Below are 19,569 nucleotides of genomic sequence, written 5' to 3' on the forward strand. Positions count from 1 at the left end.
TGTTCTGTCGTCCATTCTGTCGTCTTGTTCTGTCGTCCTAACTGTCATCTTATTCTGTCATCCTTACTGTCGTCTTGTTCTGTCGTCCTAACAGTCATCTTGTTCTGTTGTCCTAACTGTCATCTTATTCTGTCATCCTTACTGTCGTCCTTACTGTCATCCAGTTCTGTCGTCCTAACTGTCATCTTATTCTGTCGTCCTTACTGTCGTCTTGTTCTGTCGTCCTAACAGTCATCTTGTTCTGTCGTGCTTAATGTTGTCTTGTCTGTCGTCATATCCTTCATCAGGGCTGTAAAGTTAGTTTCACATTTCATATTCGACTAGGCTGCTTTAGGAACCGTCTGCAAATTCACCTCACAGTACAAAACAAAGTACAATAATTCATTCAAATTAATGTTCACAGGACTATAGTAAATGCCTAGTGGGCAAACTGACTAAATATATTTTGCCAATGTCTCACCTTAGACAATACTTCCAACATCTCACTTACAGTCTGTACAGAGACTGACTTATTACAGGTGAAATTTTGCCAGTACCTGCTTTACTGGACGTACAGTGCACAAATATGTTTAGAAAAAAAACTACTGGAATTCACCAAAAAGGCTTTTTCATGTTCCAAAGGTTGTAGTATATACCTAGTTACAAAACTTATGAGTTTGCCAATATCTCCCTTAATGTATGTACAGTGCACAAATATTTTATGAAAAAATTACAGTAATTTACCAATAGGTTTTTTTCATGTTCCAAAGGTTGTAGTATGTTCCTAGATAGAAGACTGACTTACTACGTGTGATATTTTGCCAATACCTCCCGTCATATATGTACAGTACACAATTATTTTCATAAAAAGTACTGTAGTATAACCTTTGGAACATGAAACAAAACAAAAAAAACCTACTGGTAAATTACTAGTGGGCAAAACTGACTAAATATAAGACAACATTTGGAACATTATTAAACCCTCATGGTGAATACAAACAACAATTTGTGTACTGTACATACAGTAAGGGAGATATTGGCAAACTCTCACCTGGAGTAAATCAGCCTTGAAAGAAAACACTACAACCCTTTTCTAAAAATATTTGTGCACTGTACATACAGTAAAGGAGACATGGAAAAATCTCACCTGTCTGTAGTAAGTCAGTCTTGTAACTAGGAATGTATTACAAGAATTAGAACATGAACAAACCCTTTAGGTAAATTACAGTAGTTTTTTTCTAAAAATATTGGTGTACTGTACATAGGCCTATATGACGAGAGATACTGCCAAAATCTCACATGTCAGTATCTAGGAACATACTACAACCTTTGGAACATGAAAAAAAAACAATTGGTAAAATACTGTAATTTTTTCATAAAATATTTTGTGCACTGTACATACAGTAAGGGAGATATTGGCAAACTCATAGGTTTTGTAACTAGGTACATACTACAACCTTTGGAACATACTTTTTTGGTGAATTACAGTAGTTTTTTCTAAACATTCATTTGAATGAATTATTGTACTTCGTTTTGTACTGTGAGGTGAATTTGCAGACGGTTCCTAAAGCAGCCTAGTCAAATATGAAATGTGAAACTAACTTTACTGAGCTGATTAAGGTATTGATGAATATGACGAGAGATACTGCCAAAATCTCACATGTCAGTATCTAGGAACATACTACAACCTTTGGAACATGAAAAAAAAACAATTGGTAAAATACTGTAATTTTTTCATAAAATATTTTGTGCACTGTACATACAGTAAGGGAGATATTGGCAAACTCATAGGTTTTGTAACTAGGTACATACTACAACCTTTGGAACATACTTTTTTGGTGAATTACAGTAGTTTTTTCTAAACATTCATTTGAATGAATTATTGTACTTCGTTTTGTACTGTGAGGTGAATTTGCAGACAGTTCCTAAAGCAGCCTAGTCGAATATGTAATGTGAAACTAACTTTACAGCGCTGATGAAGGTTATGATGACAGAACAAGACGACATTAAGCATGACAGAATAAGATGACAGTTAGGACGACAGAACAAGATGACTATTAGGACGACAGAACAAGATGACTGTTAGGACGACAGAACAAGACGACAGTAAGGACGACAGAATAAGATAACAGTTAGGACGACAGAATAAGATGACAGTTAGGACGACAGAACAAAATGACTGTTAGGACGACAGAACAAGACGACAGAACAAGACGACAGTTAGGACAACAGAACAAGACGACAATAAGGACGACAGTAATTAAACGACAGAGAAAAAGCAATTTTTGACACATATTTTTAAGCCATTTTTTTCTAAAAGTGTGCATCGTCTTTTCAGTCAAAATCTTAAATTGATTCAGTCAATTAGAATAATAAGTCATTTGGGCTGTTACCAAGCAAATTAAATCAGTATTGACAAAATTAATCTTTGCAATGCAGAGAAAACACAGAAGCTGAATTCGAAGTGGCATTTAGATGCATTTACACACTGTTTAATGCAGGACATGAATGCATTTAACCTGCAGTTACAAATGCATTAATACTGTTTTGATATTTTAAACATAAAACGTTAAATACTGATATTTGAAATTATAAAAAAAAAAAAATGAAAAGATACTTTAAATGTAAAATTAAAACTGCCAGTAAGTGGCAGTAATTCACTGTTAATAAGTGAGTCATTGCGATTGAACCGAATCATTTAAACGATTGATTAATTCAGGAACAAAACAGCATCATGTTGCTCAGGGACGCAAATTGGAATTATATTTGTTGGCGAAATAGAGCAAAAACTGTCAATATTGTGTCAAGAACGTAAGTGTCTTAATATTAAATTCTTGATTATTGAACTGCTGTATAAAATCACATTTGCGTGATACTGATTAACTATATGAAATGAAATAAATATATACATTTCTGTCCCCATACCTTGAATTTTCTGATCATTCTAAATGCATTTTAATAAACTGAATCATGCAGTGAAAGAACGCGGACTGGTGTAACCTACTACACTTCCTATTGCCTTAGCTAAACTTTAGCTACTTACATGGTAGCTCATGAGTCATGGATGTTAGCAAGACAAATTAACTATATTTGCCTTTTGGATAATTAGCTGTAAATTCGAGGCACAAGTAGCTTAGTCTTTTGGTCATCACCACTCACGTCCACAGCAAAACAAACACAACTGGAAAGGGAGGGAGGGCTTCACTTCTGCGGCTCTCTGTCTGTCTGTCTGTGATGTGCCTATCAATGTGCGTTACACTGCTGTGTTGCAGAGACGCGGAGAAAGGCATCAGAACTTGACAGAGTTAATAAACTCGACCTGATGTTGCAACCTGGTCTCATGGCAAAAACGTACCCGGGGGCACATTTTCGCAAGACGCGAAATAAGTACCAATAAGTACATATCAATGCAGTTTCCAAAAGAAATGAACACTAGAGGCAGTAAAACTCCCAACACCTTTTATTCCTTTTCACACACATTTACAGAGTTTCGATTAATAAAGCGTAATTTTCGCACAATTACTTGAAGAATATCATGTCATGACTTCAGAACAATTTTAATATGCTGGGGGATTTGAAAACTGATGCTTTTGAACGTTAGCACCGCACATATCCAGCTTCATATCAATGGGTTTTCATCGACACTAGATTTATTCGGTAGCTCACGGAGTACAGCAACGCACTTGAGAGGCGAGGAGCTCTGGTTCAAATCCCGTGTAACTACGGTTTGACAAAACAGTTCAAATCTGCATATAAGTAAGTTCAAATGGCACGGTTGCATCAACAAATGCGTTTCTATATCAGTTTTGCATTTGTTAACACTATCGGGTAGGTTTAGGGTTGGGTTTGGTGTAGGGCATATTTCCAACACGATAGAGCATTAACTTTTAGCGACAGTCCCCGGATATTTGAATTCTGAACCGCCGCAATACGTACCTGAAGCAACGTAATAAAAACACAGCAATACGTACCTATATCAACGTAATAAAAACGTGCCAGGGTTCACGTATTGAATCCGTGTTTTAGCGCCACTCAGTGGACATTTCTCTTTGAAACTGCGGCAAAACGTGCAGTAAGGTACGTAAAAACGGTGTTACAGAAAAGTACCCAGAGGTACGTATTTTTATGAGACTGGGTTGTGATATTTAGATTTTTTATTTGTTTGACAGGTAAAGCTATGCGCAAACAGAAACACACATACGCACAGATATATACATATATTCATTTATTTAAAAAAAAAAAACTCCCCAAGAAAAAAGGGCACTTTCTCATTAAGGGCAGGTGCTCAAGCCCCCTTTGATGTCTATGTGTGTACGTGCCTGACCGGAGGCGAATAAATACAGGTGAATATAACCGCGACAGGTTGCTAGGATGGCTCATTTAACGTTAACGGCTTGTCAGGTAGGCATACAGCAGTGACAGACAGACACATATAACCGTGTCCTATATGCAAATATGTTTCCCAGCTGACAGTTATCCATTTTCACCTGTACAAGTGAACAGAACACTGAGCATCGGCAGCTAATGGGGCGCGTTGGAAAGACGTCACCTTCATCTGATTGTTCAAGCTCTTGTTCTATCCAGGCTTTACTATTGCAATGCTCTCTTGGCAGGTCTTCCAGCCACTTCTATCAAACCTCTACAATTAATCCAAAATGCCGCTGCAAGATTAATCTTTAATGAGACGAAAATAATGCATGTCACACCTCTGTTCATCAATTTGCACTGGCTACCAGTAGCTGCTAGCATAAAATTCAAGGCATTAATGTTTGCCTACAAAACCACCACTGACTCTGCACCCATTTACCTAAATTCATTTCTTCAGAGTTATGTGCCCTCTAAAAGTTTGCGTTCTGCAAGTGAACGATACATTATTGTGCAATCTCAAAGAGGCACAAAATCACTTTCACAGACTTTATTAACTGTTCCCTCCTGGTGGAATGACCTGCCCAAATCAATTGCACTGGCTACAGGTAGCTGCTCGCATAAAATTCAAGGCATTAATGTTTTTTTCCTGCCAAACCACCACTGGCTCTGCACCCATTTACCTAAATTCATTACTTCAGACTTATGTGCCCTCTAGAAGCTTGCGTTCTGCAAGTGAACGATACATTATTGTGCAATCTCAAAGAGGCACAAAATCACTTTCACAGACTTTTAAATTAAATGTTCCCTCCTGGTGGAATGACCTGCACAAACTCAATCCGAGCAGCCTTAGCCATCTTCAAGAAATGACTAAAAACACATCTGTTCCATCTTTATTTGACCCTCTAACTCTAGCACTTTCTATTCTATTTTAATTCTACTTTATCTATTTATCTTCTTTTTTATAAAAAAAACTAACAGCTTTCTATTTTTTCTATTCTATCTACTTGTTTTTCTTTGTGTGTGTGTGTATGTAATGTAAATGACTGGCTAGAGGAGGAGCTGTCAATCTAGAACTACTGGACCAATGATGATGCTTCAGCCCACCCTGATTTACATGAAACTCTAACCGCTACATTTGGAAAAGCAAGCACAGAACGTGGAAACAAGAGTGAAGGGAAAAACAGCATAAGAATACACAAAAATAAAAATGTGGAGAAAGTGTCTGAGAGCACAAAAAACAGAAAAATATAACCAAGGAAAACATGATTTTGTGTGCAATTCGGATAATTTTGCATTAATATTTCAGTTTTGTGCAATATGATTTTAAATGCGTTTAAAGTTTTGATTCATGCTTATTATTATTTTTTTAAATGCGTTATTAAATTTTGGATTTACACATTACTTTTTGATCTGTGACCATTGTTTGCTATTCTGAAAACTTTGCTTTCAATTATACATTTTGTGCAATATAATTTTACTTGCGTTTTAAAATTTTGGTTTCATACTTGTTATTTTTTTATCGGTGACTGCAATACATTTGGCGGGAATCTGATCCCATACTTGGAGGGCGAAACGTGGCCGTTTAAGACTCACCCTGGGTCCCAGCTTGCCGTCCAAGCCAGATGCTCCCTGTGCATTTATGGAAGTATGAGTGGAGGTTTGAAAAGTGAGATTAGTACATGATGAACAGTCACTCTGACAAAAAAAAAGTCAACATCTGTGTAACAAACATAAACAAATGGACATTTATCCAGCACACAAAGTTTAAGGGGCAGCAAAGCAGGATTGGCTGACTGCATGAGTCACAACAATGAAAACAAACAAATGGACAGTTGTGAATGTGGTAATGGTTAGATGATGTTGAGTCAAAATAAGTGGGGATGAAGTATGAAGATCCCAGGCTGCACGGCTGTTGTGTACTTACGGGGAGACCCAGGGGTCCTCTGTCACCCTTATGCCCAGGTTCCCCTCGCAGTCCCTTGAGACCATGCAACCCAGGTTCCCCCTAAGTGGAGAGGAGTGGCAGAGGACAGTTCAGGAAATACTGCGTAACATTTACTCAGGAGGCAACAATCTTGTCTTTTGATTTCTGGACAAATAGCACAGGTTTAAATCCTCCTGAATAAATTGCACCTGATAGCCTACAATGAGTTGGATGACTAAGAACCTTTTGGTATAGGAGTACACAGTGGGAGTTTAAGTGGTGAAAAATATCTGCTGCAAGTCTAACAGCATTCTGTATGTACAAAACAACACTGCTCAACTAATAACTTTCATCTCTGAAAAAGGTGATTTGCTCTCTGAACAATTGATGGCAAGTTTGCAGCATGCCTTAAACACCAAATTTCAGTATTCCATAGGAAATATGAGATTAATTTGGGTAACAGCATTAACTGAATTAACTTCATTAACTACTGATTCCAATAGTAACAAAGTTCAGACACAGGCATGGCTGTGTAATTGATATCAACAATAGCACAGATATGCTTCATCCCGTAATGATGTACCTTTGGCCCAGGGAATCCATGAGGACCCTGCAACACAACACAGCATTAATAATATCTTCACTTTACTTTAAACTTCATTGTCTGTTCAGATTTTCACCAAACAGAAAGTCATCTTTGGCACTGGCATAACAAATCTTATTGACAACTACACATCACTTAAATACATACACAATCAAACACACATTCAAAACATAAAAAACATGCCATTGAAACAAAAGATATTTTCCATATGTTCTTTTCAGTCAATAGTATGCGCATCCTACGTCCTGAAGGGAGGACATCAAAGTAGTAAATATATGGCAGAGCGGGGTGATTTGAGGCTGTGGGGAAGTTGAGCCTCCCCTTGTTTCTAGGCAACCTTAAACCAAATTGGTGATATGACCATAAATATATGAAGAATGAGTCCATTTTACTCCCCCAGTGATGGAGAGGCCCATGGCATAATTGGTAACTACATTGTTCAAATTTTTTTTTTTGCTGTTTAGAGTGATTTTTTATTTTCAAGGACTCATGCTTCTTGTGTCTGAACAATTACAGACAAATCTAAAAATTATAAATTATATATATATATATATTTTTTTTTTAGATATATATATATATATATATGTTTCTGCTTTAGGAAGTTATAATCTGAGGCTATACTGTTAGCATGATGTTAGCTCTAAACTGATGGTTGATACAAGCTTGTTAAAATGGTTGGTGTAATTTGAGCCAAATGTCTTGGTGTAAATGTCTCCCTAGGCTCAATTTACCCTCACTGGGGGCAAGCCCAGATCCCACTTTTTTTTTTTGGAAAGCCATATTTTGAAAGCAGTTTATTTTGTATCCAAAGTGATTCCCGAGGATACACCACATCCTGAAATTTATGTACATATTTAAGTTGGAGGCTCCGATGCTTCGAGTAATAAACCGTTTTTCAGTACAATTTGATGAAAACCTCAAATGGTTCAGAAAGCCTCGGTTTCCCATCACTACTAGATCCTAGCATGAAACAAGAACTCAAAGAACAGCAAATAACGACTCACAAACACAACTGAAACACAATGGCTTATATAAGCTGTGTCTCATTTAGAAGGCTGCACCCTCCGGAGGTCGCATTCGAAGGCTGCATACGTCATCGAGGCTGTCTCATTTCAGAAAAGCAAGTAGGACACTCCGAATGCGACCTTCGAATGTGACCTTCTTTCACAGGAATTCGGAGGATGCATGAGGTGTATCCTTCGCTGCTACAGATAACCCACAATTCTTTGCGTCGCTGTGAACAACCGTTGTTAATTTGAAAAATGCCGGCGCCGGCAGATGTAACGTACACACAAGCACAGATGTGGTGTTTACAACTTACCTTAATTCGCCTCGGTAAAAACGGATAAACTTTGTTTTTAATAACCTACTCCTTTTTTCTCTAATAGATGCCTGCTGTATGTATGCTGCAGCTCCTCAAACATTGAACAAAATAAAACAAGTAAAACCTTTTTTTTTTTTAATTGCTTTCCAAATTTAGAAATAATTCTCCTTCATTTAATTAGTGTGAGAGCGCAACGATGCTCTAAATGTGTTGGCATAGCAACGCGATACTTCCGGCTTCCTTTTCCGCCTGTCCTACGAAGGCCGTCTCGTTTAATTCTAGGTTGAGGACACTTCGTATATGCATCCTACAGAGGATGCGACCTCCAGAGGATTCGACCTCCGGAGGGTGCAGCCTTCTAAATGAGACACAGCTATAGTGAACATGGGGATAATTAGTTACAGGTGGGACTAATCAGGGTAACCATAGTAACTAACAAGACAAGGAGAGACAGATGCCTTGTCCAAATACCCACACTTGTGGTCTTTGCACTTGACTACTTATATGACGTATTTCCTGTATTTGGTCCAAGTGTTCAAGTGAGCATGAAGACCACAAGTGTGTATACAATTTTTCATTACCTGATGGGACACACTTATAGTGTTGTAAAAACGTAAATTTTTATTTTCAATACTTTGCAATTTAAAATCAACTTCTAAATGTCTGTTCAATAACAGATGACACAATTTAATTTCTGGTGCTTCTAATTAAGTGATAAAAAGCAGTTGCAAATGTTGTACAAAAATATACTGATCTTTGCAGCAATAAAACTTGTAGCACTTTGTTTTTCACTACCAAATTATATGTAATATCTTATTATTATTAATATTTAACTTACATTCGAAAGGTTTCCGTGAATTCTCACGCAGAGGCGGACAGTAACTAAGTACATTTACTTGAGTATTGTACTTAAGTACACTTTTTGAGTATCGGTACTTTACTTGAGTATTATTTTTTCTGGGAACTTATGACTTTAACTTCACTACATTTGAAAGACAAATATTGTACTTTTCACTCTACTTCATTTCTATCAAGGTCCTCGAAGTAGAAAGTCGTTACTATGTAGCAGCTTTGAAAGTCAGTGGGTGATTTTTCTTCTTCTCTAAAACGTGACTTTCTTTTTTTTTCAGACAGCTTATCAGTAATCACTCTTGTAGGGCTACATGAAGTAATTTCTTAGCATTTTTTGAACACTGACCAGCTGCAAATGTGATATTTATTTACAACAATTCAATAATAAGAAGTTAATATTGTGGTATATATTAGACACAATATTGTCTGATTTTGTTAAATTGTGTAGGTGAAAATATTACCTATAAAGCCACAGTAGAACTGTTGTGTGTCTCCTAATAAAACACAAAAGGTGTTGGACTTGAAGCAGCACTGCACAGACCGTTCTGTGTGTGACATCAAAGTACAGCCAGATCAATTAGACAGCATTTTTAAAAAGTTTTGTTTTGATGTCAAATAAGTCTTGTTGTTTTGCTTTTTTGTTAAAGCAGTGTTTCTGTTGTAAAGTTGTACAGCTCAGTTGTGTTGCTGGGTTTTAAACAGGTTTGCTTTTTTTTCTTCCTTATCACTCTGTATTTACAGGATTTCACTGTCCACTCTGTTCAAATGTGATTGAATGGCTACACATAGATGTGTGCACTCACTGTCAGAGCTGTGTGAGATCACTACCATCCTGCTTTTTATTTATTTATTTATGTTTAGTTTTTTTTCCCATAGGTTTTTAACATTCTAAAAGCTCTTTATTCCAAAGATACTACAAGCTAGTCAGTGTATTCAGTAGGTGTAATGTATTCTAAGTTGCTTCAGAAGTATTGCAAGTATTACATACAACAATAAAACGGTGCATTGACATAAAAAAGGAAATTTATTTTGGTACTTAAGTACTTTTAAAAGCAAGTACTTCTGTACTTTTACTTTACAACTTTTACTTGTAATGGAGTAATATCTGGCCAGCAGTATCTGTACTTTCACTCAAGTAATGGAGTTGAGTACTTTGTCCGCCTCTGTTCTCATGCGATCTTGGCAAAAAGATTTAAGATCACGATTTATTTCCAGAACATGATGCATGATGGGATACACTACGCTAAGATAGTGTGGATTTAGTGTGTGTTAAGGGCACTGCGCTTTGGCGTTTTTATGACCTGGGACAGTCTTGCACACTCCCTGTCGACTGCATGCGCTCATAAGTGGCCAAGACCGCAAGTGTGGGTATTTGGACAAGGCAAGAAGCCAAACAAAGGAAGGAAGCATGAACCAAAGGAAACTAAGACTATATTTCTACATAAAAGTTCTTACAAAACACAAGACACAGAAAAGAATTGTGACAATTACATGCTGATGTAAAATCCATAAAGAGAATTTTGACATGATCATTTGTTTGTTTGTGTGATAATGGGCTTTGTGTATAAAGATCAGAGAGGCATCCAGAGTGCTCCGATTGGACAGATAAGCAAACTGTAGTAGATCTACAGAGCCTTTAAATTTGTGCTGATACTTCTTTATACGCTCCATGCACTTGCACAGAAGGAATGTTAGGGCAATAAGATGGAAGTCTTTAAGCATACTAGCACAAGATGTTTTAGGCACTGGCATAACGATAGTATTCCATGTGACCGGTACAAAGCCATCATCTAAAAAGTCTTCAGAAAGTCTGGCACATACATGTCCCATTTGTGCGGCACACTCAGTGCTTTTAAGACCATCTGGACTGGCTGCCTTATTTGGTTTTATTCTCCGGAGCATGCTGATAACCTCTCTTTCCCCTATTCTCATAGGTTCAGATTGTAGGTCATTGTCTCATTATTCAAACCAACTACACTATTGTCAAATCGTGAATAAAAAGCATTTAGGTTATTTGCAAAACTATGGGGGTCATCATCACACAGTTGAACCCATTTCTTTTTTTCTTTTTTTTACCCATCACTGCGTTTAATCCCCTCCATGCATCTCTTATATTACCACTTTTAAATTTCTTCTCAACTTTCTTTTTATGCTGTATTTGTGCCTTCTTTATCTTACAATTAACTTCTTTATTTAGCTCTTTTATTTTATCTGCCTCATTATTTAAAAAAAAAAGATTTAGATTCTTGGTAATCTAGGATTTGTTGTCTGTAAAAAAGCTAACCTTTTTAGTTTGAACAACCATCTCCACACAGAAATTAATATAATAAGTAATTGTATCACTTAATAATTCATAATTACTGCAACAATTAAAATCATTAAAAAATAAATCCCAATCAGTGCTCTGGAAAGTGCTCTGGTCTCTTGGGTTCTCAATTGAGTCTTTTGTCCATAACTGAACCTGCTGAACAACAGGTTTAGTCATTTTTAGCATCACCTACTGTACTCTAACATAATGTCTTTCCCCATGTCTTTCCCCTTCAAGGGAACTCCTGCTGTGTCCTCTAGCGCAGTGGTTCTCAAACCTCTCCATGAAGTACCCCCAGCACTGCACGTTTTGTATGTCTCCCTATATCTGACACACTCACTTCAGGTCATGCATTCTCCACTAATGAGCTGATGAGTTGAATCAGGTGTGATAGATGAGAGAGACATACAAAATGTGCAGGGCTGGGGGTATTTCAGGACAGGTTTGAGAACCACTGCTCTAGCGGACACTTTGGGGAATGCTGCCAGCATGACCGGTGGCTGAAGCATGTGTGAAAAAAACTCCAATCCTATTGGTCCACATAGCCTGTGATGTCTTAGGCGGTTGATAAAAGGGTGCTTGTATAAAATTGGGTGCTTGAGGGCTCAGAATGCACGCATTGTGAGAAATTCACTATGCGAAAACTCTGATCACGTTTGTCTCTTTTTTCGAGGAAAGAGGGGTAAGCATCTGCACCTGTCGGGTCCCGCTGCTGCTGAAACTCAGCTCGTGGGGATCACAGGTCGAGTTCGTTGTGAAGCATTGCACACCATGGCAGTGTTATATTTACAGGCTGACATGCTGAGTGATTTGGATAAGGATGGAGGTTTGTCTCCTGAGGCGGCTGAGCTGCCCCACACTACAGATGTAGCTCTCCGTACCACCAAGCAAACTACTGCTGCCATTGGGTGTTCAATGGCAGTGATGTGGCTATGGAGAGGCATCTGTGGATCAACCTAACGGCCATCGGGAAGGAGAAGGACTTTCTTCTTAATGTTCCACTTTCACCTACCGAGCTTTTTGGCACCTCCGTCGAGGCGGTTGTGGCACAATCAGCTGCTTTCAGGAAGTTCATTTCTCTGTCTGTCTATAGCTGAGGCTCATAGACAAGATCAGAAGTCTAGCGTTACTAACTGTGCCCCTCCTCCCTCTAGTTGGCAATGGAAGGCTAATGCTAACAAAGGGAAAAAAGGATCTCAGGGACACGCTACATAAGAGACGCGGTGATCGCCAGCGTCCTGAGGCTGGCGCTACTTGATCATTCTTTTCCCAACCTCTCCTTTCTCCCCCCTCTAGTGGTGAGACACCCTCTGGGGATTGCAGTGATTTCCTTTTCCTACCCTGCAAACATGTCCTTGCTTTTTTTGCCATGTGCTGGCTTTTTGCGGGCACAGTGGACTAGGGCCAGCCCACACCAAACCTAAAACGGGCCGGTGAAACCGATGTATTGTTATAGATCAGGGGTGCATCCTGGTCCTGGAGATCTACCTTCCTACAGAGTTCAGTTCCAACCCTGATTAAACAAACCTGTCTGTAACTATCAAGTGCTCATTCAGATCCTAATTAGTTGGTTCAGTTGTGTTTGATCAGGACCAGGTTGGGCACCCTTGTTGTAGATTAATAGTGTGGGCTAAGTGAGGGCTGCCTGTGCAGGGCCAGCACTAAGGGGCCAACGTTTTGCCAATGAGCCTAATCTCAGAGGCCCTGTGCTGGCAGCCCGCTGGGGGCCCTTAGGCTAGCCCTAAGTGGGCCCGTAAAGGACCGGTGCAGGCTTTTTTGCAGGGTAGAGCCTAGCTATCTGAGGATAGCTATGTGCTAGCTCAGTGATTGCTGCCCTTCTTAGGGTTTTTAACTAGCGGTCTCCTTGAGCCCTAGGTTAGACAGTGCTATCTCCCCTGCTTGGCTTGTAAGCAGATAGCCCACTCTCTGTGGTCTGGGCAGTTTTGTGGGAAGGTTTTACTTGATGGCAATCTGAGGCTAGCTGTGTTTAATTTGCATTTTTGCTCTACGAGCCTTTCATAAGACCCTTAGAATATAGATATCCGAGGATAGCCGTATTCTAGCTCAGCAGCTACTCTCCTTACTTGGGTTTAAGTAGCAATCTCTTTAGCCGCTTTTCCACTGTTGTGCCAGTGCGAGCCAGTGCTTTAAACGGGCCGGGCGGGGGTAATAGCCTCGGACCTGTAGCACCGAGGCCAAAATCACGATGCGTTTCCACCGTCGGGCCAGAAGCTCTGCTGCGCTTCACTAAAACCTGCCCTTTCAGGAACAACGTCACGCAACCCCATAATTTCACCAACAAAGAGAAGTTTTCAGAAAACGAATAAAAAATAAGTCACTGGAACTAGCGCAATCACAAAACGAACATGATGAAAGTGGCCGTTTTTTTTGCATGCATGGTTAAAGATTTAAATCCAAAAGCATCAATGTTTTACAATAACAAGTGATACATTGATCACAATGAATTAATTTATCAGGATTGAAAATTAGTTACACAGAAATAAAGCGGTATGAACATAGCCGGTATGAACATACTCAGTCGAGTCTGTTTCTGTTTATTTGTAGTCACAGTATATACATCACATTTAGAAAGAATGAACATTTCTATATTTTTATAAAAGCTCCCGAACAAAAACCATTATTATATTTTTATGACGTACGCGGAGCTAAACTTTCGAGACGAGACTTATGACAGATAAAATATGTAACTAAATAAATACACGATTGTGATAGAGAGTAGGACGCTGACGTCTGATTTCTTCAAGCGGTCGTATTTACCATGTTTACTATGGTAACGTTAATGGCTAGCGTGCATAGTCTTTTGCATCGCTTATAAATATTTCTGCCTTGTATTGTGATCATAATCCACATCGGATTAAGTTATTTCAAACACTTGCTGCTGTCTGAAAGTGAGTTTTGAAATAAAATTATTTAAAAAGTCTTTAATGCTGGTGTTATCTGTTAACTTTATGAAATGATCCGCGGTGCTGATGCTCTCCAGACGCAGAGAAACTCCACCTTTGTTCATAACCACTCCTCTAACCCCAGCTGGCCCGCTTTGGCCCAAGGTTTTCGTCGGGCCAAAAAATCCGGGCCGTTGGCCCCGAAGAAGCACTGACGAGGCACGATCGAGCCCTGGAAGTGACAGTGGAAAGCCCGACAGTGGAAACGCGGCTTTTGAGTTCCTATCTAGAGGTTTTCTAGTTAGCCTCTTCAGTGATCTTGAGTATCCAGGCTAGTGTTGCTCACATAGCATAGCTATCTGTGGATAGCTGTGTTCTTAACTTAGTTTGGGTGTTCCCCTTTATTTGAAATTGGGTTCCCCATTTCTGCCAGGTTATGTGAGCAGCCCGGGGTGTCAGTGGCTTGGCCCCCTTCTGAGAAAAAGTTAGGTGTATGTCTGTCATTTCCTTGGTGCTCTCTCACCTGGTGGACAGGCATGTGTCTCGGCATGGCATAGTTGGCATTTTGTTCCCCACGAGTTCCCTAGAAGGGGAACGTCTTGAGTTATGCATGTAACCCTTGTCATGCCTTCAGCCTGCCTGTTTCACGTCTCCTTTAAACAACTAAGTTGGTGACATGTTCACCAGACTAAGACGTCACAGGCTGTGTTGACCAATAGGACTGGAGTTTTTCACATGTCCTTCAGACAACGGTCATACTGGCAGCATACCCCAAAGTGTCCGCTAGAGGACGCAGTGTCGTTTCCTCTCGGGGAACCATGGTTACATGCATAACCTTAGATGATTTATCTAGATAGACAGATGTTTTTCTTTTATAGAAGCTTTTAGTTTTTTTTAGATAAAATATTTAAACTCAAATCAATATATTGTCAGTTTATAAAAAATTTTTATGTGTCTAGAAGTCATGTAATAAGTGATACAATATACAACCAGCTGGTTGTTATCGCAGAATAAACTCCTTCAAAATCCCTCAGCTTCGTATCGAGGTCCTGAGCACTCAAAAAAAAAAATTCTGTGATAACAACTGGCTAAATGTGCATTGTTCCTAATGTAATGTAATATATTAAGACTGGCAAAGGGTTTTTGTTTCAAGCATAAACCACACTGTATTTATGCATGTGTGTGTTTCAAGATTCTATTAAAAAAAAGTGTTACTATCTTATGCCATTTCTGTTGTGCATTTTTAACTCACCATGGGGCCAGGTGGTCCATGTGGACCAGGTGCTCCAGGGGGCCCAATAATCTGTAAATGTGAGCAAAATTAAAACTGAAAATGAAATATATAGGTGTATGAGTGTATATATATACAGTGGGGCAAAAAAGTATTTAGTCAGCCACCAATTGTGCAAGTTCTCCCACTTAAAAAGATGAGAGAGGCCTGTAATTTTCATCATAGGTATACCTCAACTATGAGAGACAAAATGAGAAAAAAAATCTAGAAAATCACATTGTAGGATTTTTAAAGAATTAATTGGTAAATTCCTCGGTAAAATAAGTATTTGGTCACCTACAAACAAGCAAGATTTCTGGCTCTCACAGACCTGTAACAACTTCTTTAAGAGGCTCCTCTGTCCTCCACACGTTACCTGTATTAATGGCCCGTGAATTGAATGTTCATTTCTCTACCACAAGCCATCTCCAAAGGTGTTTCAGAGACTTTTGGCAGTACATCCAACCGGCCTCATAACCGCAGACCACGTGTGACCACACCAGCCCAGGACCTCCACATCCAGCATCTTCACCTCCAAGATCGTCTGAGACCAGCCACCCGGACAGCTGCTGCAACAATCGGTTTGCATAACCAAAGAATTTCTGCACAAACTGTCAGAAACCATCTCAGGGAAGCTCATCTGCATGCTCGTCGTCCTCATCGAGGTCTCGACCTGACTGCAGTTTGTCGTCGTAACCGACTTGAGTGGGCAAATGCTCACATTTGATGGCGCCTGGCACTTTGGAGAGTTTTCTCTTCACGGATGAATCCCGCTTTTCACTGTACAGAGCAGATGGCAGACAGCGCAAATTTTTTTAAGTTTTTAAATCCAATTACATTTTAATTACAATTACAATATTTCAAGTGTAATTTATGAGATTTGTTGTATTTTGAACCCATTTTTTCTTTGTAAAAGGTAAAAAGTTGACCATACTGATTCATTTAAGGATCAGTTAAGGATTAATTAGTTTGAATATACACTGAACCAAAATCTATCATAACATCTTAGTCGATAACTCAGTATAATTTATTTTTGACAAAACACCCCATGTTTCGGTAGCAACAGCACATTTTCAGTAGTAACAGTAATGCTACAGAATTTTAACTCACCTACTAAAAGACTACTAAAACATACTAAAATACAAAAAAATTGCATAACTGTACTAAAATTTTGTTTATTTACCCCAAATATGAGGCTTATGTGTTCCCATTTGTCACTACCGAAACAATTATGACGGTTCAGTAATGACTGTTTAGGTAGTGACAATTTGAGATAATTTTGAACCTAGCTCAAAGATGCTAATCAGCACATGGTTAGCTAGCAACAGTGGTATACATATAAAAACTAAATGTTATGGAATAACTCCCAAAAAAGTGTGCTTAATTGCAGAAAAAAGGTGTTCAGTAGTGACGTTCCTTAATGTCACACACAGATTTTTCAGACTTTTGAACACATTTACCTCAAAATGAGGAGACCTATCTACTCACACCTTGTAGCTATGAGAGAGGCCATAAAATGGCCATAAATGGGTTTTCCCATTATATACAATGTATCTATAAACTGTATCTAATTAGCATATTAATGTATTTTTGGGGCAACATAGAATGAAAAAACAAGTGCAATAATGGGAGTAATAATTGGCAAGATTTCCATAATAATATCTAATTTTTCATAGGAATATTGCTATATAATTTCCCCCCCTATTAATTTGTTGTGTATCCCAAAATGTGTAATAAACATGCTTTAAGTCCTGGTGTCCTCTACAGTGACTATGAACGAAATCGATGTCCTGTTTCATAACAGAAAGTCATATTTTGATTTGAAACCCCATAACATTTTCCTGAGATGTTGATTTATGACAATTTGAAAATTAGTCAGATTTAAACGATCATTACAAAATATTAGCATATTTCCATAAGGGTGTTACATTTAATCACTAAATTAACGTCAGCCATAGGAGAGGGAGTAGTCATGGTGAAGCATCCAATCATTTGGTATCTCTAAAAAAGCCCTGAATGTGCTCTGTACAGGACATCCAGACTTAAAACTGTGGCATGTAAGATCTCAGAGAAATCGCTAAAAAATAATGTCCTCTAGACTAGAGAGGACAAAACTCCATAGCTGGTAGTCAGGAGGATATATATATATAAGGGTCTGAATACAGTCGATCCAACAATACATACGAGCTGAAGACTCAATAGTGCCTCAGCAGTGCCACAGGCTGATCACTTCCATGCTACACCTCACTGATGCTGTAATTTGTGCTAAAGGAGCCAAGTATTGAGAGCATAAATAAACATACTTTACTGTTTTGCAAATCCCTTAGGAAATATTCCAATATTTTGAGATACTGGATTTTTTACTTTCATGAGCTGCAAGCTCTAATAAAAAACAAAAAACAAAAAAAAACATTGGAAATGTTTTACTTTACATGTAATGAATCTAAAATATTTAAATCTTTAACTTTTTGAAATAAGTTACAAAAAATAACTTTTTCACGATATTCTAATTTTTTTAGATGCACCTGTATATATATTACCTGTTATAGCCCCCACACCTAGCTATTGAACACATTGGATTATATAGATATGATTGAATTATTATTTAAAATATTATTGTAAAATATCAAGATGACAGGGTGGACCAGCACATGACAGGGTGGACACATAAAGCAGAACACACAAAGCATGACAAAATATGACAATGAAACATTTATTCAACTTCGAAAAAAATAATATAATAATAATAATAATAAATTAAATAATTACATCCTCAATCACACTGATATACCACCTGTCTGGGTGGACATTTTGAGCTTCAATTAGCATATTAGCTAACAACAAACTGTGACTAGCTAAATAGTTAGTCTGGTTGTTGAAGAGAATTTGGTATATTTAAACTTACATATTTTGAAAATACTGTATTCTAATCACTTCTGCCATATTTTATGCCAACAGGGTGGACATGTTAAGCTTTGGCAAAGCAAGTAAGCAAACTCATACGAAGAAAATTTGTCAATTGAAAAGTCACCAACTTATTCACCTCAGCCGTTGAAATTCCCGCCACTGAAGAGACAAAAAAATTGTTTTCCTGATGTCACTAAAGGGGATAGCCTTTTCTTAAAGGGGCGGATTCCCCAAGATGACAGGGTGGACAACCATTCAAGGGACATGGACAAACTCTTCTTTTTTTATTAAATAAAAATATAGTTTTTCTTACCAAATGATCTATACACTCAAATTGAGTAATTTCTTATTTAACAAAATATTAATAGGAGAACAAAATTTTTTTATTTTATGATTTGACTGTATTCTACTCTCATTCAAATTTAATGAGCAGTGCATGGGACATAGCAAAATAACACGCATCCTCAAAACTAAAAAAAATCTAGAAAATGTATCTAAAGGGCCAAGTAATGCTTTTGTTATGAATATAAAAACTTAGCCTAATATAACATACCCTTTCATAGTCATTTTTATGTTAAGTTATCATGGCAAAATAGTTATTTATGTACAGGACACCAAAAGGCACCCTACAGAAAAAAATTTGAATATCGTGAAAAAGTAATTTTTTTAAATAAATAAATAAATATATATATATATATATATTCCTTAAACACACTGTAGTAAGAATGCTCTTTTGCTTGTTGTTTCGGCCTTTCCCCTCCTGAAGCTTTTGTTTATTTACTTCCCACAGTTTAATTAAATATCTTGTTTTATTTTAAATCTGGTGTCACTGAGCGTTTTGTGTCTGGCCTGGGACCTGGAGATGGTAGTTCTTTTATTCTCTCCCCATTATTATTGTTACACTCCTTTTCCTAACCCTAGACTTTAAGGGGGGTATGTAACAGTACTGACATCATGCAAACTGCCACTCTAACAAAGATTACTCCCAGTTTGCTATAGCTGTTGCTGACTGTAAGTGCACACACACACATTCTTAATTCACATTTTGTTGGCTTTACTTACCGAGGGTCCCTGAGGGCCAGGCAAACCAGTGTCTCCTTTGTCTCCTTTCAGACCATTCACACCCTGTG

The 19,569-nt window shown here is 38.1% G+C and overlaps 1 protein-coding gene across 1 annotated transcript in view; it reads right to left on the reverse strand.

Moving 5' to 3' along the window:
* LOC107558967 (collagen alpha-1(XXV) chain) overlaps positions 1 to 19,569 on the reverse strand; it is a 268,638-nt gene that overhangs the window by 19,107 nt on the left and 229,962 nt on the right. Inside the window, exons 22-25 of the mRNA XM_016242681.1 lie at positions 19,502 to 19,564; positions 15,515 to 15,565; positions 6,855 to 6,881; positions 6,272 to 6,352 (exon numbers count right to left, since the gene is read on the reverse strand). Coding sequence (XP_016098167.1) covers positions 6,272 to 6,352; positions 6,855 to 6,881; positions 15,515 to 15,565; positions 19,502 to 19,564 — 222 coding nt within the window. The remainder of the gene's footprint in view (positions 1 to 6,271; positions 6,353 to 6,854; positions 6,882 to 15,514; positions 15,566 to 19,501; positions 19,565 to 19,569) is intronic.

Source organism: Sinocyclocheilus grahami, unplaced genomic scaffold, assembly GCF_001515645.1.
Source record: "Sinocyclocheilus grahami isolate Dianchi unplaced genomic scaffold, SAMN03320097.WGS_v1.1 scaffold668.1, whole genome shotgun sequence".
In the NCBI taxonomy this organism is placed as follows: domain Eukaryota; kingdom Metazoa; phylum Chordata; class Actinopteri; order Cypriniformes; family Cyprinidae; genus Sinocyclocheilus; species Sinocyclocheilus grahami.